The 25,012-nt window shown below is 37.5% G+C and overlaps 1 protein-coding gene across 8 annotated transcripts in view; it reads right to left on the bottom strand.

The window, feature by feature from the left end:
• Positions 1-22,316, bottom strand: part of SHC3 (SHC adaptor protein 3) — a 77,585-nt gene extending 55,269 nt beyond the window's left edge. Inside the window, exons 1-4 of one of the 8 annotated variants that reach the window (XM_019286226.3) lie at positions 22,300-22,316; positions 3,029-3,169; positions 2,654-2,738; positions 1,604-1,768 (exon numbers count right to left, since the gene is read on the bottom strand). In XM_019286226.3, coding sequence (XP_019141771.2) covers positions 1,604-1,753 — 150 coding nt within the window. In that variant the 5' untranslated portion in view covers positions 1,754-1,768; positions 2,654-2,738; positions 3,029-3,169; positions 22,300-22,316. The other 7 variants (XM_010399958.4, XM_039567024.1, XM_019286225.3 and 4 more) reach the window with 7 other exon arrangements.
• Positions 22,317-25,012: the final 2,696 nt, after the last annotated feature.

The following is a 25,012-nucleotide window of genomic DNA, read 5'->3' as shown; positions in this document are numbered from 1 at the left end:
TAATCCACTTCTATATAACTTTAATTCTCTTTTCAATTCAAAGATACCACCTTCCTCTAGCATATAGTAGGCCAACTACTGTAAAGATTAAGAAATTGAATACTGTGTTTGTTCTGATTCATAGTGATCACTTCAGGTAAAACAAACAGCAGCAGTGTATTCTCACAGTAATTTTTGGGCTTATAATATCCTAAGAAAAATAAAAAGTAAAATGGTTGAGTCCCCTGAGCTAATGTGAAAATGGTAAATGACCTTCTGTTAACCGGAGTATTTCTGTGCAAAAGAACATCAGAGTCTCAACACCACTATGTCTAGCATCAGTGGGTTATTTTTATCAAGACACTTCTTGAAGAGTAACAGAGCAGCAGTTTGTGGCTTGAAAGGTGGCACTGACTCCTTTGTAGTTCCAGTAAATTTCAGAGTAGTAAAAAAGACAGTACAGTACAATTTCAACAGAGCTCTGAATTGGCCAACTTACTCAATCTACCACCACCTGCTAAATCTATTATCACCACTAACACAAAGAAATGAAAACTGCTTCCTAGTCCCCCAACAGTTAAATATGCACTCTGCTTTTGATAATGAGACTTGAGAAAAAGCAGTGAGAGTTAAGTAACAAGGGTGTCACTCAGTCTTAAAGCATCCTGAAATAAAGTCACCTGTGACTCTTACACCAAAAATAAGAAAACACTAAAAATAGACCTGTAATATTAATAGCCTGCTGCAAAACAGTTTAACACTTAAGATACAAAAGCCTCTTGGCAAATGAAACATGGCAACTGGAGAATGAATTCTGGACAATAATGTTATTTTTACACTTTCTGGATACTATGCTGAATGGTGTAACCAGACTCTCACCTAACTGCAGAAACATTGCACATACACTTATCTTGAAGGCTCTACTTTAACAGGTGGTTTCAAAATATTTTCAAAGCATATGGAAACATTAAGTTTACCCTGTAAACTTAAGACCCTCTGCTCTTGACATGCTGTATCAATGAACTGAAAAGAGCAATAACATTTAAGGTGGCTGAATCCTCATTATGTAAAACAAGCTGCATTTTCCTGCTCTACCCATAACATCATTTCTAATTGTGAAACACAATAAGAACTGTGCTTTCTGCCTAACGGCTGTAAGATTTGAAATATCATTTCACTTTAAAAAAACACTTGCCCTTAGAGGTTTTTCAAACTGAAAAATTCATGCATGATTAACAGTTCTCCTCACATCAAGAAGTCTTTTTTTCCTCCTGTATATTGCACCAGACATATTGAAAGCCTACGTGTCCAAGATATATACAGTATGTTAGGTAACACTGAAAACCTAAATTCAGAAGAAGGCTAAAAAACCCAAACCAAATCAGCTTTTAGCTTAGGAAAAAGATTTTTACACAGCTGTAGAACATTATTTGCAGTTTTGCTTTAATGTTACAAATTAACACAGCTTCCCAACCCTGCCTTCCTGCATTTACATTTCATGTATTATGCACCAAAAAAAAAAAAAAAATCAAATAGAGATCCTTTCAGCCTGACTATCCTGTCAGCAAAACCAGCAGAGAATTTTTCATTGATAAAAGCAGAGAATGGAAGAAAACAGACCAACCTTCACAATGTACGTCACACCAGGTCCCAGGATCTTCTCACTCGAGTGCAGCCATCCTCGAGAGGATTTATTGGCAAAACTGCTAGCTTGATTCCAATCTTCACTTGCCAGGTGCATTTCCTCTGACCGTGCTTTTTTCCCCATACTCATCTTGCTCACGTCCTGCTGAGAACACGAAGTGGCAGAGACAAGGTTACATGTGTTGTCTGAAGCCCCTGCTGCTGAACTAGAAGCACTCGAGCTTCCCTGCAATTTGGAGACAGCAAGCTCCTTTACTGCAGAGGAGAGGTTTTTGATACCCAAAAGGCTCCCCGTGCTAGAGAGTTTCAAGTGGGACACTTTATGGATGAGGGTACACAGGGTGCTGGGTCCATCTTCTTGGTCCTTGCGGAGAACCTCTGGTGAGACCAGGTACGAAGGTGAAGTTGAAGTTGTAGCAACTGCTGAGACCTTGCTGTTCATGGGCAAATTGTGAATAAGATCATCAACAGATGTCACAGAATCATTTCTGAAGCGGTTATACTTGGTACGTTGAAGCATGCCCTTCTATCTGCTTTCCTGCATATGTTCTGGCAAGTCTGATGCCAATGCAGGAGATGCCTGTACTAACATAGCAGGCAATTCATAACGACACGGATGGATAACAAGAGTTTAGGGTAAAAAAGAAAAGAGTATAAGGAAAAGCAAAAAAAAAAAAAGTATATTTTTAAGAAATTTCTTTTGGTTCCCTGTTAAGGTTGGGTGAAGTAACAGTTTTCTGTGACTGAGATCCCAGTCCTGCTTAGAGCTGCCAACTCGCTCTCAGCAAAAGCATGACTCACACAAATGAGAAGGACCCTTTTCAACAAAAGGCTGTGAACACTGCAAATCACTTCCTGTAGCCAAAAAAAAAGGAGAGAGAAGAAAAAAAAACCCACATCCACCCACTTACAGCACACTAGCACCAATCAATTTTCAAATTCCCTTTTCCTATCTTCTCAAACAGATACTTCCTCCCAACCTTTAATTCCTATCCCCTCCCACCACCCTTTTAGTACCAAAGGCAATTACCTTTAAAACTGAATTAATAGCCTCTATGAAACACCACTCTTTATTCTTCTGCTAAAATGTTCTTCCACCTCACATATTTGTGAACCTATAAAGAAATCACAATTAGATAGCAAATATCTGGATAATATTTACATACATATAGTCCCCCTCTCCTGCCCCTGCAGCAAAACACAGGCACCTTAAAGACTTTCAGAACAGATGAGCAGAACTAAAGAACATACACATTTTTTTCCACAAAAGCAGTCTAACAGTGCCTTTTTGTCAATGCTGTTCCTCACAGAAACTGTTATATCAAAATTTTGATAGAGAAAGAAATCCTTCTCCCCTGTTACTTCACAAGAACATTCTATTTTAATGCACAAATTACATAAGTACCTATGTGTGAAGAAAAGTATTTTTCTGATGTCCAACAACAGGCTTAACAGATGTTTTTTCTTTCACAACTGATATTCACTCCGAAGAAAAACATGAAGAGGATCTTCAATTCACTGGAATGTTTGGTTTAATTCTGAAAAACTGAAAAAAAAAAAACCCTGAAAGAATATTAAAAGTCCAGGTAGCAGCAAACTGACATCCTGCAGTGAAAAATAAAAAAAAAAAGCGCCTTTATTAAGTATAAATGTCAGTCACAAACATTTGATCTGGAGAAGTAGCAAACCATGCAGAAAACAGGTATTTCATTTCCCCTGCAATTTCTTTAAAAGTCAAAATGTTTACGGCAATGTGATACACAATGCCCATCACAAGCCATATGGCTTTTTCCTATAAATCAATCTGCTTTGCAAAACATTTTTTGGATGTAGGACAATACACTGCATTATAAACAAATTCAGACCAGAGAAGTTGTATAGTGCAAAGTAATTTTTTTAATAAATTACTAACTGCAGCACAACTTAAAGGAAAAAATCCTATGGAATTCCTTCCTTCTCCCATGGCTAAAGGCTGCAGTATACAAAATGCAAATACAGTGAAACAGCCGGCTCAAATACAGGTATTTAATTAGTATATTCATGACATACTGAATTAAGTCAGCACCTCTTATCCCAGCAGTGATGAATAACAGCAATGTCCTAGTCAATGTAAAGCAGTTTTCTACTGATCTGCAGAACAGCCTCTCATCACCACACTGCAAACCTGCTACAGCATCCTCACAGCATTCATTCCTCTCGTCATCCTCCTAGCACAGCAACAGCAAATATACACTCCACAGCCTATTTTTACGTGTCTCTACTGCCCAGAAAACCCTACTGCTCCCGAATGGCTCTCTTCATTAGAAGCGGCTAGCAGGACCTCAAAATGTGAATGAGATGCTGCGCGTGTGAATGAAAGGGCTGGCTAGCATCCCCACATTTCTGTGAATGAAGCGAGGCCTCGCAGCCTCTGCCAGGCAATCCCTTGGGTGCTCACCAGCCCAGCCAATACCAGCCGGCTTTGATGACTCATTCAGCAAAGCCTTGCTAAATAGTGGAAGATCCCATTTCGAGCACAGGCGGCACCTTTTTTTGCTGCAACACCAGAAAATGAAGCCGGCGTGTAAGCAGACTGGAGGGGGTCGCGAAGCCCTTGTGGAACACAGGGTGTTGCCACAGAAATGCCTGGGGTGTCCACAGGAGCAGCAGGTGAGGAAAACCGTGGAGTCAGATGTGGGTTTCTCCCCGACTGTGTTCATTCAGCCAATTCATTTACATTCAGGATAGGAACATGAATGCGCACATTTCGTTTGATGTTCGATTGCTCTCTGTGCGCCCGCAGATTCACAGATTTTACAGGTCTGTCTTCAGAGACCTCTGACAAAAACAAAACAAACAAACAAAAAACCCACAACAAACAAACAAAAACCCCACCCAACCAACAAAAAACCCCATAAAAATAACCACAAAAACAAACCCAAAGCCCTGCTTGAGAAAAAATTACATATGCTTATTTCTCCCTTATTTACCCTGTTAGCACAGTAGATATTTAAAGGCAGTATGATCATCACTCCATGGGATGGTAGGCAAAGGGAAAGCTAGAGGATAAAAGCTTCCCAGAGCACCAGCAAAAGGTCTAATTTTTGAAACTTTCCCTAGACATAGAAACGCTTCCAAGGCATCCACTGGATGCAGAGCTCTCCTGCAAATCCGACATTAGACACTGCAGAGGAGTAGAAGCCACTGAATTACCCAGGGCTTGCAATCCGGTGCCTGTTTCAGTGTGTGATTGGGAAACTGTCTCCTTTACAAATTCAGCCCTAAGGTGGGAGAACCGAACATTTTAAAACCTTGCCTTTTATAGTTCCTGGGACTAGAAACAGTACATAATTTTGCCCTACAGGCAGCAGGTTCAAATCGAACTCCAGGAAATAATGAATGAAATTACGAGACTGTGTAATGGGCATAAACTGCAATTTAAATTAGGATCTAGCTCGTTCTAGCTATTGCCAGAGCATTTATAATGTCTTCTGCATTTCCAACACTGTGTCTGGAGCTTGCACACTGACTGTACCACGCCTGCCTTAAACAAGCTCATTGCCGCTATTATCATAGCAAGACAGCAAGACATTCAGAGCACTATTTATTTCTTACTTCTATTTGCAAGCAATTCTAAGTCCGTGCATAAAGTGAATCCAAGTTGAAAATGGGCCTTTTTCTTTTCTTCTTATTTCTTTTTGCAAGGCTGTGAGCCCAACACTACAACACGATTAATAAATGGCCATGGAACAATTACTTCTTTGTTGACCCAGTAATAAAATGGCAGGTGGAAATTCAGTGTCAGTAAGTGCAAAATAATATATAATCCTAGAAATACATACACAGTCAGGGGGTGTACACTGCCTCTGACAAAATACAGCATTTCTTATGAACCACTGGTAATTTTGGCATCTTAGACCATTCCTTCCTTTTTGATTTTTTTTTCTGGTTTTTTTTTCAGCTCTGTTTTTTCATGGATACTCTCCTTACCCTGATTCAGTTTTTGTTTCACATCACTGTTCCTCCTTTTCTTCCTCCAAGCAGCTCTTACGAGCTTATCCTTAGCTGCTACATTTTTCCTTCTGTATCTAAACAACCTCTGCAGCCTGTATTTCAGAAGCTAGTAATTTTTATTAACCGGAAAGGGCAAGGAAAGAAATTTTGCTAGGGGCATGATTAGAGGGAGAAACAACATTTTGCTGAGGTTTAAATGGTTTTAAACTGCTGTGAATGTAGGAGACATTACCAATACACAAGCTAAACCAGGTAGGATGATGTGACCACCATAAAGAGGAAACACAGGGAATACAACCACTGTGTTCCCCAACCTATAGTAAGAAACTCTCCCGAATGCAAAAAAGGGGACTTTCAGTGATCATATTCAGAGAAATATTAATCATATAATCAGAATTGGCAAAAATACCTTTGTTCCTGTAACACACTGTGGTCAAGTATGTACTCTATACAAGTAAGTGCTAGAAACTATTGAAATTCTGCTGAAAAACTATTTGCATTTTCAGGGTTATTGCCCAGTAGCAATAAAATTACTTGCAGACTAAACTGAATTTAAGACAAATGAGAAAGACCTTGATTTTGGACCAAAAAAACCCTCCAAACTGAATTTGGGTTAGTTATAAGACACACTGAATATGTCAGACAAACATAAATATAGATGTTGCTAAGAGTTTTAATACTACACAAAAAAAGTAGCCATAGGGCCATCATAGTTGACATTCTCCTTTATGACAAGCCCAATTAGTGTTACTGTGATGTAACATTAAGTCATCAGCAAACAGGATGCTATTCCCCACATTGTAATATGATGGACACAAGTGTTAATGCTCTGCTTTAGTAAACGTTCTTGCAGAATCTTTAATATTAACAAATGGTCAATTAATCAAATAAAAAGATAGCATTTATATAGTACAAAGATTTCTAATATCCTGTGGGAACATATCTTCTTTCAATAATTAAGAAGGAAAAATATCAGCATTCTTTGCACAACACGAGATAGATGTATATCAGAAATCTCTTATCCATGTATTTATTCATCAGCCTAATCCAGCTTCCTTTATGTGAGACAACCTCAGACAATATAGAAACAAAAAAGCAAGATAACATCAAGATAAGCTAAAAGGCATTATGATCTAATCTTCTTAAGAAGATGCATAGCTATCTTAATTAAAAAAAAAAAATTCTAAACAATTTTATCTGTTCTGTTTGTACACACTTAATATATCATATTCCGTATTCCTGTTTCTCTGATTTATGTGCACACAGAACTCAGTTACATCCTACTGTGATTTCAAGGGGGGCTCATCACACGGCTGCCAGAAATATTGAAAGGCACTGAACTTCCCATCACTGCCATGACTATATACCTCAACTTCAAAACATTTTGCAGGAATAAAAGCATAGACTGGGCTCACATCACTTAGATTTTTTTTCCATAATGGATGTTTGAGTCTGACCTGAGCTTACTGTCCTATACAAAAAAACGTGAAGGCCTGTAGGTAAAGGTTGCTGTTTTCCCATAGCAAAAAACCAACCAACCAATCAAAATCCAAGGAATATCCCCTCCCCGCAAAAAGGCCAACCTGAAACCAAAGCTATTCTAACAAATTCTAGTTAATTTATTACCAAAAAAAAAAAAGTGTTATAAATTGCTCCCACCTCCCTTTCATCCTCACCCCTTTTCCTTCACTGTATCAGAGTTTTGCTGTTTCCGTGGCAACATTATTGCTAAGGGTGGGCTGCATCAGGAAATAGGAGAATTATCTGTGGCTTTGCAAGTTATTTCTCTAGAAAACCATATTTTTGGAAGTATTACTATCCAAGATCACTGATCATTAATCATTAATGATGAACTTCCAACTTAAATTACATCAGTGCAAATTAAGGTCTCAAATACGCCTACAAATTTTTGTGCAGATGTTTATATTTTGAACCAGAAGCTGACCCTAAACAATGTTTAGGAGGCTGTTTTTTCTGTTAGTTGGAAATACTGAAACAATTTTGTCTTTAGACATGTTCACCATATGAAATATGACATGAAATATTTGGAAGAAAATGAAACTTGTAATTCCTTCTCCTCCATTAGTGGTTCCTAAGGGCCTACTGTTAAAAGTCAATACGCTACAGAAGTTCAGAGAAAAGATGGATCTGAGATAATACCCAAATCCGAACATGACAATGAGCTTTTGTGAAGAAGGATCAGACAGGGAAATGCACTAAAATCTGAAAACCAACACTAAATCAACTCTTACTAACCCCCAAATTTTACAGTAAATTATTCCTTTCTTTCAGCTGGACACTGAAGCTAGAGAATTAGCAGCAGTGTAACAGAGCTGTATTTCCTAAAAAAATACACAGTCTAAAGCTCTGCCATGTCTGTCTGGCTACCTGCACCCACTGCAGACCTTTGTATCTAACAGGTCTTTTCCACCCTAAATGATCCTGTGTTTCTCTAGTTTTTCCTCTTTCTCTCTGTCCCAAGCTTCCACCCTCTGCACCAAGAGTCACACTCTAGCTGGAGCTTTGCCCTAGAGACAGACTCTGCTTCTCTAAGAAATACATCCCAGTCACATTTTCTTTTGTGTCCACAAACCGTGGCATGGTGTACAAAATGTACTGTGTTGTGAATAATGTAATAAGAGGCCCATAACACGGTCCCACAATTTATTCATACTGATGGAAATGGTGCTTCTTCTGGGCATAATGTATTAATGTCCAAGTGTCTCCAGGTGTTTCTATTTTAAACAATCAGAAAAACCAGTGATTTGGAGGAGAAAGCAAATAGCAACCTAGTTCACTGACAAATTATGCTAGAAATTTTTTTGCTGTCTTCTTCAGATTGAAAGCCAGTCATTTACTTATTTGTTAACCTAGCATCTTTTTGGTTCTCATTCAAGAAATGCATTTAATAATGCAGTAGTTTTCTACATTGTAATAAGGTGTCTATTTTTGGGTTTTGATAGTTTTTTTCCGCACTTTATTTTTATTTTGTTCATATCTTTTTTCCCTAAGAATGGTTTGCAAAGTTTCTTTTAAAAACTCCTCTGTATATGAAATCTGATTTCACAAATTTCCTATTGATTCCAATAGGAGTCAAATTTTATTCTCCATTTTCAAATCTAAATGCAAGTCTGGGAATTTTAATTGTGTCTGACCTTTTGTACAAGATTTCTTAGATTGTTTTCCACTCATAAAATGTGCTTACTTTTATGAAAATGTAAATGTCTTTGTTTATATTTTGTTTTTAAAACCATGAAAAAATTATTTATACTTATACAGCTTAGACACCAGTATATTTTTTACCACCATAAGAAGGTTTATGCTCTAGTATCTACTCTATTAGGATATAAATACTGGCAAGAAGAGCAGCAATGAAAAGGATATGTGAAAAAATGCATAGTTCACTTTGTTGTAACTCTTGGTATCAGGAAGGGCTAACTGTACCTTGTCTGAGCAGACAGCAATCCATTAAAAAAGACTTCCCCAAACCCATTAGTTTCCCCTCCTCTAATTAAAAGGTTATCCTCGAAACTGTAAGAACCAAAAAGCAACGGAGAGTATAAATTACCATCTTTGTCTTATGTTGCACATCAGATCAAAAGTCTGGCAGTGTGTGTAGAGATTTGGGGACAGCAGAGCTGTTCAGACTGCATCACCTTTGCCACGTTGCCATAAAGTGGCATGCTGTGGCATCTGGCTGAAGAATAGCACAGAAAAAACTGTTGTGGGGTTGTGGGGCTGCCTTTCTCATAGATCAGTTCTAGACCTCAAATCACTTCACAGTCATGAACGTTGAAGAGGGAGAAGAAATGAATTGCATAGGCCAGGACAAGCGTCTAATACCCACTTGTACCCACTTCACCCTGAAACAGAATCCATTAAATTGTGTCACAAAATGATACATACTTTCTTGGCAAACATGGAGCTACACGCAAAGCTGTTATCGATCAGCTTCAGTACTGAAAGAATTCTGGCAGTTCTGCAGTAGTGGATAACAGCACCAGTGGAGGGTTATTCACAGCAGCACTCACAGCACTCATTCCCAGTGAATTGAGAATAAGGACTACTTCTGCATTATTTGTACATATAGCTGATATGAATCACCATACCTGTTTATGCTAATGCTGCTTGTTATCTGACCTGAAGTGATGGTTCACTTCTTTCTGGGTACAGTCAAATGAAAGAGGCATCTGCAGACAAGTGTATATGTGCAGGTATGCCCACATGCCTGCATGTGTTAAGGATTCATTCTTTTCTTAGCTGGGCTGCTTTTCTTCCTTGCATTTGAGTTGGCCTACCTTAGAGACAACAATACATATGGAAAGTAGGATGGCAAATCTGTGAAAGACATGATAATGAGGCAGGGCTGGATGGCAGGATTTAAACATCTGTTTAAATGTTCACTTAATTGGATTGAAGTTTACAAATTACATTGCTAGTAATGTAAGGAAAGGCACTAAGTGAAATGGCTGGAGATGTGAAGACTGGGAAATTCTGGTTTAAGCTCCATGAACTGAACCAGAGCAGAAGGCAGGCAAGCACCCTTAACTCTAAAAGGGACTCCAAGATTAAAAAATGTTTAGAATGGCAGAGAAATTGAGACAAAGATGTGTTTACTGCTCTACTGTCATACACAGCAACTTGTATATTTCTTTGTTGTAGTATTCAGAAAATGTGTTTTGTTTGCTCAAGCAGGGCAAGCCCCTGAGAAGCTTCAGTACAATTAAGGCTCAGTTGGCATGAAAACGGTTGGCATTCTGAGGGTCAGCAGTTCTCCAAAGAACCTTAGGCATATCCACTAGGACCAGATTTCAGTAACAGTAAAGACACATAGCAAAGGATGTACAGAAGAAAGGCTGGAGCAAAAACATGTCAAGTGCTTGAACAGACATGCAGAAACCAAAGCCCACTGGCCAAGCACAGGTAATTGATGGGTATCCAGGTCAGAGGAGATACCAGAATGGGGAAAAATGGTCAGCTATGAGGGTCTGTGGAGAAATCATGCATCAACAGCCCAACCCTAGAACTGCCCAGTTCTCACTTTGAATTGGGTTTCAATAAAGTACTGGTGCCAGGATGAAGACGTAGAGGAGAAATGCCACTGAGACACAGACCCCAGCTCACATTTCCAGATGAGAGAAAGGAAAAAGAGATGCTGAAACCACCACACAGCCTGAGAAGGCGTGCTATGGCAATTAGAAAAGCAGAAGGAAAAATCCTACCAAGTGGACTGAAAACCATCAGCCTTATTAGCCAGTGGCAACAGTAGTGCTGTTGTCTCCAGTTAGTTCAAGTTTAAATGACAGCACATCTGAGACTGACTGAACAATATCATTACAGTCAACATGTTAGCACTGCATAGATGTTGATTGTCTGCTGTTATTATTCACTTTGACTAGGATATGAAAGGGTAAGGATCCATACTGTTATGAAATTATCATGTGCCACTGAAGCAACCTGTTACATGTCTGTTTTAACAGTTTTTACTGACCACTGTGAACTGCAACTGTCCTTAAACTAAGACTTTATTTTAATGACTAGCAGAACTTTATCTGTCGAGGACTACCAAGACAGAGTCACAGTGATTCCTTGTCCTAGTAAAGCTGCTCCTCTACCCAAATGTAAGAAACTTTACCAATAAAACCACAACTTTGCACCTAACAGTGTGCAAATATTAAGCCTGCTTTTGAACAGCACCTGACCAACATATGCTTGATTGAAATACCTAAACTGGAAGAAATCTGTTGTTTAGCTACAAGCATGAGGACTGCATGCAGCAACAAAATCCTTATGTGCAATTAAATCAAAAACTCAACAGTTAAGGCAAAAGTAAGTCTACTATATAAAATTTTGTTTCAGAATATTTATACATGTCTGTGTCATAATACATATACAGACCACTATGATGAGAGTCAAATGAGAGAACAGGAGGATATTGGGAGGTTTCAGTATAGTGATGCATAGGTAGATGGTAATGTTCCTGGACTTACACTCTTTCTTACCTTGCCAATAGCATTTTAATTTTGTGTTTACATTTTTTGGCCAAAACAATAGTTCATTTTTTTTAAGGAAGAGCAAAAGAATATTCTGCTAGAAAAACACTTCCTACATGCACAAAAAAGCATAACCTGTATTAACTGCTCTATACTACATCTTTCTAACCCTTTCTAGCATGCAGATGGAAATGTCTACACACAACCATTCCACACAAGCTTTCAGTCACACAAAACTAACACCTGCCCTCTGCTGTCCAAGATGCAAACAAAGCTGGAAGGAGCTCTTTCTTTCTACAGAGCACATTAATTCTCTCTAGAGCATTAGCATCTACAGGCTGCTTAATCACCTCCCAGGCAGCAAATCACACTCACAAGATGGAATAAGGAGAATGAAAAAAGTTCCGGCAAGGCCACGTGCTGGTTTTGGCTGGGGTAGAGTTAATTTTCACCACAATGACTAGTATGGGTCTGTTTTGGATTTCTGCTGAACATAGGGTGGATAATACAGAGATGTTTTTGTTATTGCTGAGCATGGCTTACACAGGGCCAAGGCCTTTTCTGCTTTTCACAGTGCCATGCTGGTGAGGAGACTAGGGGTGCAGGGGAGGTTGGGAGGAGACAAAGCCAGGACAGGTGACCCAAACTGACCAAGGGATATTCCAGACTATGACATCATGCTCAGGATATAAAATGGGAGAGGAGAAGGGAAAAGGGGAGATGCTTGGAGTGATGGTGTCTGTCTTCCCAAGTAACCATTAAATGTAATGGTGCCCTGCTCTGCTGGAAATGGCTGAACACCTGCCTGCCCACGGGAAGCACTGAATTAATTCCTTGTTTTGCTTTGCTAGTGTGCAAACCCTATTTAACTGTGTGTATCCCAATCCACAAGTTTCCTACCTTTTGCCCTTCCAATTCTCCCTGATCCCACTTCTGGGGGAGTGAGCACTTCTGTGTAGTGCCTGGTTGCTGGCTGGGGTTAAACTGCAACACCATATTATGGCAGCAAGAAGTGAGTGTGGACCATCAAAATATAAGACCACAGCTTAAGAGGGCAGCAATGTCATGCCTGAGTGTGTCATCTGTTCAGAAGCACAGAGTACTGACCAGCAACCCAATATCTATTGCTCCTTCAGCTTTTTGTGTTCATGAAAGAAAGCAGTCTATAAAATATCATCAGTACATAAACCATCTTGCTCAGCCTTGGGGGTGTCCTTTGCAACAGAAATTCTCTCTCCATCACTTAAGGAAAAGAAGGGATATATATACTGCCAGGAAAGGTGATGCAGAAGCATGACATATGAGCAGTGTAGGTAGGATCATATGGTTGGTCTTTCTGTAATTATGCCCAGAAAAACATATTGTAGTTACAAAACTGCAAATAGATCAAAAGGATGATTGAAAAAAAAACCCAGGTAAATTTTTGTATATCGATAGTCAAAAATAAAGAGGCTGTTTCAAGTTTTCCTTTTTATCAGTTAATTTTTACTTCAAGAAAAAAAAAAAAAATGAAACTTCCCAGTACAGCAGATGCCTATAATCCTAATAATAAATAAGCACTGGGTTAAACCAGCAGAATATTCATTTGGCATCGCTAGAGATGTAACTGAACTTCACCAAATGAAAATACTTTTTAAGGGTTGTTAAGTGCCTTTTTGGGAAAGCTATTGCTTTTCTAAACTATCATTAATTTGTTTGTTTTTAATAGAACTTTGGCCAAAGAAAATTAAAATTAGTTCCTACCATAAAAAGCATCTACCATAAAAGCATCCTTTACATATACACAGTGACTATGAGATACATGACGCTTTAGCCTGTTTTCCATTCCTTGGTTACCTCTGCAGCTGCTCAGTACCCTCTACCTGCATATCATCATTAGATTAACAGTTAATGAAACCACTGACCAAATTCAGCCAAAAACTACAAAGAAGGGGAGGTTTGGAAGATGTTAAGTAACAACACACTCATGGAATAAGCAGGAAGAGAAAAAGGTGAAATTATATCTCCAGAGAGAGAGGCACCACAATATTAGCCTGTATTTCTTGAAGTCTAACGCTTTTAATAAACATGCTTTCCATATTATCTGAGGTATTACCAGTATTACAAAACTTCACAGATAAATGTCAAGACACCGGCAATATAAGCAACATGGTTAGCAGGAGTTGTTTTGCTGTCATTTTACTGGAACAAAAAGATTTTGTATATGCCACAGAGCAGGGCTTGCATTTGCGAGTAAGAATCATAGAATCATTAATGACTTTCCAATAAAAGTTTGAAATTTTAGATCCCATTTTCCTTCCTCTGAAATCTTAAGGCTGTTCATAATGCCCTTAATCTATCTTACGAAGTATGCCAACCTGCCTGTCACCCGTGTCTTCACGCAGAGTGGAATAAACCTGTTATCAATGCTTAAAAGAGACACTTGACAGTACCTTGGCACACCATCATACTTTGGCACACTTGTTTTCACTATGGTTACCCCATCTAATATCTCTCATGCTAACACTCAAAAATTTTACATCTGATGTAGTGATCTGTTCACCCATTGCTTTTTTTCCTATCCCATATTGTTCCCCCCGGCTTTCCCTTGCCCCTAGTCCTGGCCACTCCCTCAGGTTCTCCCTATTGGTTCCTGTACCCCAACTCCGCCTATGTACTGGCCCTGCGATCTGACAAAACCCCCCTGCGCCCAGATCACAAGGTCTCTCTGCCTCTGGGAGTTGCCGGGAGAAGATGTAACCATTGAAGATCCTCTGAAATCATTATGGAGAGATCCTTCTTGCCTCCTTTGCCATCACTGTGTTGTAGAGCTGATAGCTGCTGGAGCAAGAGTACAGAGCCATCTGAAAAGGACTACGGGAGGACAGAATGGCTGCCCTGCCCTCAGCAGCTCTGCTGAGCTCCCAGAGAAAGCTGCGGCTTGCTAAACTAAACCTAGCACTACAACAATCTGAGTTTGCCAAGTTCCACATACAAAAGCAATTAGTTCAGTTCATCCTTCAGACATTCATCTCACCATGATCATGATTACTGTCCCTAAATAGAATACACATCTCATGATTTCTCACTAGTTTGGCAAAACTCAACCACTGGTCCAGGTGTTCAGCTGCACATTCATTTCAATGCAACTAAATATGATACTGTGCAATTTGCAGTTTACCAGCTGGCTTGAAGTAAGCTTAACAGTTAATAATTCCTAGAACAAAAGGTAAAAAGGAGTTGCTGTTAATATCGTCTCTGTTCTTTCATTTAACACAAGGAACATGTCTTCTGTGAGTGAATTCTTACTAGAACTAGTCAGTGACTTTCAAGGAAAATAGCTGGTGTTTATTAAAACTTCAGAGAGGCTGTCACAACTCTAGGTGAATTGCTCCTGTAATCAGTCACCCAATTGCTTACTGTTGCAAAAGCACAAAACAAAACCACTGCACATTACACTTTCGAATCTGTTCTTAGCATGGGGAGAGAAGGTCAGTATTAGGTATAGTTTTTCTGGGTAATTCTTAAGGCTTAAATCAATCCCTTAGTAGCTACAATCCATTAGTGCTGGGCATACTCCTACATTATGCAGTCTGATGATGCAGACAGATTTGCTCCCACCTGCTGTGATTCATGCGGTCCAGTCAAATAATACAGTAGCATTATTCAACAAGCTGCAGCAAGGTAGTCTAATATTGGCCTTTCTGGCATTGCCTTCTAAAATACAGCCATATAATAAATATTTTTAGTATAAAAAAGTCACATGAAAAATTATCTTACTGTTTGTTTGGTGATCTTCTTGCACACAGAGCAAGCAGACAAAATGTGTTTATAGATTTAATTATATATAGACACACATGCACACACATGCTTTTCTCCCTCTCTACCTCTCTAGCCAATATAAAGAAGTTACAGTTCATTTCCAAGGCTGTTTTTCCTCTTAGTGTATACAGCTATTCTGACTCCTACTATGCCTGCAGTTTTGCTTTAATTCGAACATACTTCGTAAAGATCAAGTGGCAAACTCTGCAGGTATCTTATGTAATTCATTTGTCTTCCTCATCACTATGCAACACTGCATGATGGGAAAACTATGCACATATTTTGGCTTATTAATTAATATTGCTTCCCCTAATTCTCTCTTGAAAATGTATTCCCATTGCAGAACATCTGTGTCAGTATTTAGAGCATATCACACACTTCAGACTACCTCTTGAAATTAGCAAGAATATTAAACCAATTTTAATTTAATTAAAGACTGTTAGATTAAAAATACGCAGCAGTTAGGGATGCCATTTTTTTTCCTCTTAATTTGGAGTCACATCACTTCAAAATCAACATTTGATTCCATAAGACATTCGAGTGTACTTGACATGGAGATTGGTTCTGGTGTTCGTATGGTTAATCTGCTGAGTCGTGACTACTTGTAACTGTCAAATTCTCTCCAAGGATAAATAATTAAAGCTTCTGGAAGAATAAGCACACAGGAAGCAGTGGAGATTGGATGTACGTAGGTGTTGAGGGCATTAATTTTTATCCAATCGCTGAATAAAAAGCACATTATTCATGCAACCTTGTTCATTCACTGCTACGTGACCTGCACCACAATAGAAGACTGCAGCATCCAGTGCTGGATTCAAGGCATTCAAGGCAACGAGGAAAGGACTCCAACAGTACCAGCACAGAAGAGCAAAATGCTACACTGTAGGTGTAGCATGCAGCCTTTAGTTAATGCTTTAGCTCTTATGACTAATGCTAGAATGACACAAAAATACTTTTTCTCATTGAATATTTTTCTTTGGATGCAGTAAAAATAGCAAATATTAGCCTTAAGGTAGAAGGACCTGTTCACTTTCTTTTCAGCATGTATCTCCCACGTGTCAATGACAACTATCAGATAAAAAAATCCAAACTCATAGCAAATAACGAATAAAAGAATTCATTAATTGGTGAAGCAAAACAAATGCAATGCCTTGTAATATCTGTGGTACAAAACTTTTGACACAAAATGTTTCAATAAAGTGAATACTGAAAGGTGTAAAATCTACAAAGCAATTTTAGCTGTGAAGCTCAAAAAAGCCTGTTATAAGTTCCTGAGGGTTTTTAAAGCACAAGAACAACTCCCTGTTCCAAAATAGATTCCTCCGCCTTCACATTGCTATTCCTATCCCATGTTAACTCACTACAAATTCTATCTTTGGCTTGATGCCTCATATGCGTGTTAACTAACTACTGTTAGATGTAATTGTTTATTTGCTTGATTATTTGTATACCACATACAAAGGTGAAACTCAAACAAAAAAAATCAACCCATAAATGCTAAAATTTTGGGTATCTATAAGCATACATTAAGGTCCATGGTTACTGGAAAGCAAGGCACCTGCTAAAAGTGTTCATATCATCTCCCACAACTACCTACTCACTCTGGCATTTTTAAATACCAGATCAGTTACATCATTCTTAGTAGCAGATGTAACAGCTTCATATCTTATATCCAAGCACAGGCACAAAAGATTTTAACTTTCATTTATAATGAAAAGTAATGATCTTTTAGAAAGGCTTGAAAGCTGCAGAATTCCCTAATGACAAATTCAGGTGCTTGAAATGTTATCAGAATAAAAACTCATTTTATTTTTACATAAAAACAGAACTCTCCACAGATTTCAAGCATACAGGAATGAGGGAAATTAATTTGTTTCTTATCACAAACCAAAAAAAGAAACTGAAAAAGAACCAAAGGGGATTTAAAAATGAAAACCCCTGTTATTTAAATATATAAATAATGTAAATTTTAAATATATATATTATATATACAAAATGCTACATCTGCAGAAAAAAAAATGCATGCACGTGAGAAAAAGAATTAAGGTCCTCACAGTAGGAAAAGAGAAAATCATATATGGGCAGTCGAGAAGTAGAAGAAGAAAATGAAAACAGAAATTTGGATATCTATTAATGGTTGTAATAGAACAAATTTAATTTAGAAGTAATTGGTAAATTTGAAAATAGCAAAGTCCTCAAGGAGACACATTAAACAATTAGTTGGAAAAACACAAAGTGTTTTATCCTACTGCCAGACTTAAGAGTTTGGAGAACCTCTCAGAGTTGAGAATGGTCTTTTCAAAAGCATTGCTATCAGACAGACTTAGGAATCAGCATGAAAGTTTGGATAACAAACTCCTCCCCTCCACCTGCATTAAAGCTAAGGAGAGCATTGCAGAGCATATGAAATACGACACTGAAAATGGCAAAGTTTGTCCTGTGTGTTCTTCATTGGTCAGACTCTTCACTGAAACTCTAGTACAAAAATTTATTGCTAGGACAGGACAACATGAGATGTAATTAATCAAAAGAGCATAAAATTTTCCTGTCTCCCAATGATGTAGTACTAATGATTACCATTGTTGTTAAACATTTGCCTTACATTTTGAAGGAAATTAATCAACATTGCAATAAATCATATTATATAATTAAACATTGTTAATGCTGGGAACCAAGATTACTGAGCTCCTAGGTAACGCCACATTTGTGTGATGTTAAGAACTGTGTGACATTGCTTGGGAGAAAATAGCTTTCCTAATGTCAATAAAGAATGTAATATAATCTCCCTCTGCCGTTTCAAAATTGAAAAATGATTAACTGGAATGGAAGAGTAACACAGGACTAATTCTCCATTTATCATGGCCAGGTCATAAAATGCTGGTCATATCCATGATAGGTTCATTTCGGGGCTTAGCTCAAGAAATGTTAGTAACTTGGGAAAAGGGCACTGCTAATATTGCTGTAAGCCAGATTTTTTTGACTGCATATTTTATAGAAAAGAGAATATTCTCTCAATGTTCATGGCATAGATAAAAAAAAGAAAGATAAAGATTTTCAATTTTAAAAAGCTGGCTAAGATCCCATGGCTTTTAAAATTCACTATTGCCATATGTGGTACTTGTGAAAATTCAATTCCTAGATATCAAGAGGTGGACCAACATAAGTCTTTTCTGAGCAACAAATAAAGGTGATGAATGAAAACTATGAATGTTTGCTTGGAAAGTTCAGATATGCCAATGAGAATTCAATGTGTTTAAAATAGCCACAGAAAGCCATCTCAAGTATAATTATGGAATCTCAGCAGAAATGCAACGTGTCCATAAACAGTACAACTGTTTTTATCCCACCCATATATAGCACATGTTTCTGACACGTTAATATGCAGATTGCAGGTGGGAGTTTCTAGGTTCAAAGCTAGTTTTTCCACTGAGTGGCATGTTCCCAAAATTCATTTTCAACCCACCTAATTTTAGGCACTTAGTGGAGGGGCTAAAGTTAGAAACCAAGTCGTCCTAAACTCTCTCTACAGGCTATGGAAAGATAGTGACTAAGGGCTGGTAAGATTTTAGTGCAGCTGAATTACATCTAGTGAATGCCTGTTCAGTATTCAGACTGAAGCTATCTGCTTATTATCAGATCAAATGTTTGAATACTGTTCAGAACAAACAAATTCCATCTAATCATTAAAAGAGCTGTATACTTTCTCCCCTTATTCAGTCTTCTCAATAGCTACTTCTATGAACAGCAACTTGCTGGCCTTTCAATCATCATTCTTTCTCTTTTTATTATCTTCCTAAAGAGATAATTCTTCCTCCTTTCTACTCTTGTTTCCTTAGGTAGCAAATAAGTAAAATCTAGTCCCTAACATAGTAGCACAACAGAGTTGGGTTATTTTTGTAACTACAGGTGAATGAGCAACTTGCCCACCTAATGGCTTAGATTACTTTAAAATTATCTGTAGCTCCCAAATACTTTGATTAGTGTTCAATAATTTTTTATTCTCACAACCAAAACCTCTGCTGGAAGCCTGGGAAGGTATCATTATTTATCAATTTTACTCTAAAAAGCAAGATCTCTGACAAAGAACGTGTCACAGTTAAATTTATTTTATAGGATGAAACAGTAAGTATTGGAAAATGGTAATAGGAAAAGTAAGGGCATTTATTGCCTTTTGCATTTCATACTAAAAATGTGAATACAGGAAACCATATAGTCAGTGTATATAATGCAATGATACATTTTCCAAGCCAAATATAGTTGACTAAATCGAGGCAGAAACATGGGCTGCAACTACAAAAATAGAACAAAGGAAATGTGGGGGAAAAAAACCAACAAACTCAAATGTACTTAAATTTTAAATATCTTTTTATATAATTATCTTCTAATTACTAATTTACAAAACATACTTATTAAAACATTTGTTTCAGAAAAATAAAAAACCCCAAACAGACATATATCCTGAGACAAAAAAATATATTCCTACAGTTTAAGTTCTACATGCCATCATAGCCACTCAGAAATCTATCTGTACAGCTTTCCTCATTACCATTTTTGATATTCTAGGAAGTCCATACATAAGATACTCCAGGTATTTACCTTGCATATTAAAGTATTTGTCATACATGCAATACACTAGCTTTCATTCGGAAAAAAAAAAAAATCGGGAAACTTCTCCTTTGTTATTGCATCCTATGAGAATCTGAGAGGCAACTCCACAATCAGTCTTGCAGCAGACCTTTTTTTACCTGTGCAGGGCCCCACTACATTTAAAGGAATTAATTGTGGATATATACTGATTCTATAAACACTATTATAAACACTTCAGAAGGGCACTGTATTTTCTTACTTTCATTGTGAGAAGATAGCAAAACTTCTGGAAGTGAAGTAATACATAAATGAATAAGTTAATTAATAAACATACATTTCATGCAATTATAAAATGGAATGATATTTCAGTTCTCTTGTGAAACTTTTACTGCTCACTATTCCCTCGGATAGGATATGCTTTACAGAATAATCTAAGACAAAGATCAGGACCAAGTAAATACTATGCTACTCTCATTTACAATGTTAAGGAGTCAGTTAAGTTCAGTGAAGCCCATTAATTAATAATATGGAAACAGAGCAAGATTACAGGAATTTTTCTCACCTGCTTTATAAGGCTCGTCTTAAACTCAGCAAAACAAAATGTCTAGATTCATTTAAAACCAAACTGAAATCCTGCTACCATTATCTTCCTTCTAATTCTCATCGTCTTCACTATTCATATTTCAGTGATATATGTCATGCACCATATCAACAGAATAGAAGGCATTACATGAAAACAGAAAGAAAAAAAGGAAACACCCCCCCACACACAAAACCAAAAAAAACCCAAACAAAAAAAACCACCATAGAAACTTTGCAGTCAAAGAAAATCCCATGCTGCTAAACACTCTTGAAAGGATACCTGAAATGTATGGAAAGTAGTGAGGAAGTAAATGCATATTTTGACCTCTAGGCTAAAAAATGAACATATTCACTCTTACGATGTGTACATACTCTTTAGTATACCACTGAGAGAAATTCACAGACATCTAAGAATGCAAGGAATTTATGCACATAACCCATCTCAAATCATGAATCTTCTTTCTACACTAAAAAAAGTACGCTAATATTTCATACATACACCAAAGCTGGGACTTAATACTCACTACTATTTTTAACAGGAAAATACAGAGTATCTGCAGGAACAGAATTAAAGCTGTGTTTTCCCTGATTTTAAATGGAGGAGGAGAATTTCATTCAAAAAGCCTTTTCTGTCCCTGGCAGTTATTTGCACTGGGAAAGTACTAGACAGTTGCCTTCCCAACTAATAGGTCCTGAGAATATGGTTGCATGTGTGATTGCAGTGGAGAACTCCTGATTGAATTACTAAAGAGAATTTGATCTCCTCCCCACTCATATTTTCAAGCTGCAGAAAGAGGCATCCTCCAATTACAAACAGGGCAGATTGAGATGCAACAATTGAATGGTAAGGAACAATCAGTCATAGATCTCACTCAGAGTGCCACAAATATGACATTCAACCATCTCAAAGAAACTGTGCTCACGCTTACCAGATGCTAACACATCCACTTCATTTAGTTTTGCCTTCTGCACAGTGAAAAATATTGTAATTTTGTAGTAATTACTGTCAAACTCACAGCTCTAATTATATTCTGCCATTTTAAAGTGCTTGCATATGCATTTAATGCTTCCAAAGATGTCACCCTAAATACTGACATTTTCTGTTCATTCGCAGAAGATATACAGCATTAATAGCCAATGCAACAGCACTTTAATGTAAAACAAATCACCAAGGAAAGTAAGGTTCAAGCAAACACTTTTGCATTTTAAACTGAGGTACACCTACATATTTATATTTGCATTGTTGCAAAATACCCAGCTTCTTCCTTTTAGTCTGCTTCATGCAGCAGCAGAACTCTGACACCACCAAAATGCACACGTTGAAGAACTGCTGCGTTTAGATTAAGCTTCAGGCTCTCCTATCTTTATTTTGGTCACCATAAAAGTGAGCCAAACACAAGGGCAAAAATAATTTGATCCTCTTACTGTCTAAATTCTCTTACGCTTTGAATTACCATAGTAGAGTAGGTTCAACATTTGGTTGCTCGATTGTACTCCGTATTGCAATTTATATACACTCTAAAAAAACTTCATCTTGAACAACAGTTGGAGCAAAACACATCCTTATTCTGTAACAAGTTGAAACTGGAATATACAAAATATTCTCTACTGATGAAACCATATGTCTTCATCTAACATGCTGTATTTATAAAAGCTCAGTCATATGATTGACTATATTAAAAAAAGGCAACACATTTAAACATATTTAAAGCGTTACTACCTGACTTATCTCCTGGAAGCTTCACAAAATTCCCATTTTGCAAGGTACTCTGAAACAGGACAAAGTGCTGTATTTTGTCAATCATGAGGAATATGTGCTTTGGAAAATATGGGTAAACTATGGATTTGTTTAAGCATCTCTATCAGTCTTCAACTGATTGGTGAGGAGCCTTGCTACTACTTCCTACTCTTCAGGAAGACCTTTCCCCTCCTGCATCCCACATCTCCAAGAAGGAGCTGACTGCATTGGCAAACGAATTCTATGACAATGTTAAACTGCCACATTCCTAATTCCTACATTCAGTCCAGTGGCTCTGTTTTAATTTTACCTTTTCAGAAAGTACAATATTGAACACCCTGAAGGTTAATTTTTTCCACTTTTCCAGATATTGGGTTGAGGGCTTAAATAAGGGGATATAGCTTCAAGTTAATTAAAGGCTGTCATTTGTTGTTGCTAATTTGTGGTAATTGGCTTTGGTTATGTACTGATTAAATAAATGAGAGCACATGTTTAAATAACAGATGATATATTAGAGGACTGTTTCCTTTAATTTATCATCAATCATATGGAGCATTTTTTATAACAGGTTTATTTTAGCATTATGCCATTCCAAAATTCTTCTCTCAAGTCTTTTTTCTCCTCTTGTGGCTCCATATGCTGATTGAAAAAATGTTAAAAGGTACCATGGTAACGCTTGCTATGCTATAAGACATATTGAAGAAAGTTTTCAGACTCCTCAGGCATAACTAAGACATTAAAAAAATGCACAATAGTGTCAGAAAAATACTCCAGAGATATAGTGCTAGTATCCAGAGATACTATTTTGAGATTTCATAGACTTGTTAATTATATATATTTTACATTAAGAAATTGTAATACACAGAGAGTGGAAAAAATGTCCTAATGAAAGCCAATTTGGTATTTCACAGATGCAACATATTTTGTGACTTAAAATACAGTTCCAGTGCTCTCAAAGTGTGAACTGGCAATTTTGAAGTCTAAACTTCACTGCGTAGCATCCAACTACCAACATCAATGATCAATGTCATTAAAAAAGAAATGATACACATAAGGATTAATTTTGAGGGACAACAGGTTAATCTGGCTGCAAATTCAAAAGCACATACTGGTTTTGTCTTTATGAAAGTCCACCTCTCTCATCAAAGACCTAAATGACCAACCAGCTACACTGTTTAGACTGCTCTTGTTCCCTTAAAAATCAGACTAACCCGATCTTCACTGGGGGCTCCCTTGCAGCAGCACAGATTAGTAGCTGATATCAAGCAGGAGAAAACAGCAGGATCAAGCCAGAGCACCAATCCCATATGCAGCCTTTCTTCTCACAAGAAAAAGCACACATCTAAATCCATACTATGCTTGCACATTTCTGCCAATGGAAGCCCATGGAGAAAGGGCTCTAACTCCTGCCTTCAGGCTGGATAATAGTCTGAGTTCACACTTACTATTTAATTTTCTTTCAATTGCAAACCCACCCCACATATGATACTAATATAAATAGTAATAACACAGCAGTGTCTTCTGCATTTTTGCAATAGGACTCATTTCAGATTTGTTTTGCATTACGCATATGTACAAAATGGTGGACCTGACAACACAACACCTCTGAAATCCATTTCTTCTTAAATGAAATGAAATGTTTCTTATCTGTCAAGTCTCAAACTCCAAGTATAACACTGTCTACCCAAAGCAAAGTAATTTTTGTAAGGAGGTTGTGTAACACTGAACCAAAAAAACGAAGTGACTTCATCTCAAGCAACAGTTAGTTTACGTAATGTCCCGAAACACACCCTCCCCCCCTTACTCCTCTTTTTATTTCTTGTATCTTCCCAAAACAGATTTTTAAGTCCAAAACCAAAGTACATTCTCAAGGCTGTATACATTTTATGGCTTCTTTAAAAAGTACTGTTCCAGATTTATAGCCTTACCATACTGCAGTTGCAAACCAAGAGCAGTTACAACATCTAACACAGTTCTTTCTGCATACAGCTGTAGGATTTGATAGTAAAGTTATACTCTGTAGGAAAGCTAAATATACCAAAGACTTAGCAATGATCTTAATATACCAATTTATAAGGTAATTTATTTACCTTGTGTGAGGTAAAAAAATAAGGTAATTTATGAGGACCCTGAAAGGGGAACCTCTGACCAGGTTTTAATGTGTGGCAACTGTGTGTTGCACTTGCAGTTCAGTAAAAATGTGTCTGCCATTTCTACACCCACTGTCGTTTCCATAGAAGATAAATTTATGACACATTTTGGCCAGTCCTTGGTCTGTGGCATACAGGAATGAAGAACCCAGGATGCATTCTGGCAGGCACATTCCACAGGCATAGATATACACACAGTTCCACAGTGCAGATTCAGTTGAAAATGTGAATTAAGCTTACACATCCCCACCCCTCCGCCTGTCAAACACTTGCACTGCAGTGGTTATGTTACCAAGCACCTCATTCCAGAAAGCATGTAAAGAGACAAATTAGAGTATTTTTTTCTGTCTTCACAAAGAATCAAGCTGTTGTTTCCCACAGCCTTTAATGCTTCATCTAAAATTAAAATCAACATGGCCAGCAGTAAGTAAAGGGATTTTTTTTTTTTTTTTAAATAGACAATCCATAAAGTCTGAACTACCAGCAGTATTTTGATAATCCGTGAATCATATAACCTCTGTCCTGAGTCTGAAGGCAGGGAGAGT

This window comes from Corvus cornix, chromosome Z (assembly GCF_000738735.6).
Source record: "Corvus cornix cornix isolate S_Up_H32 chromosome Z, ASM73873v5, whole genome shotgun sequence".
NCBI classification, from domain to species: domain Eukaryota; kingdom Metazoa; phylum Chordata; class Aves; order Passeriformes; family Corvidae; genus Corvus; species Corvus cornix.
This window is presented reverse-complemented; position numbering and strand designations above follow the sequence as displayed.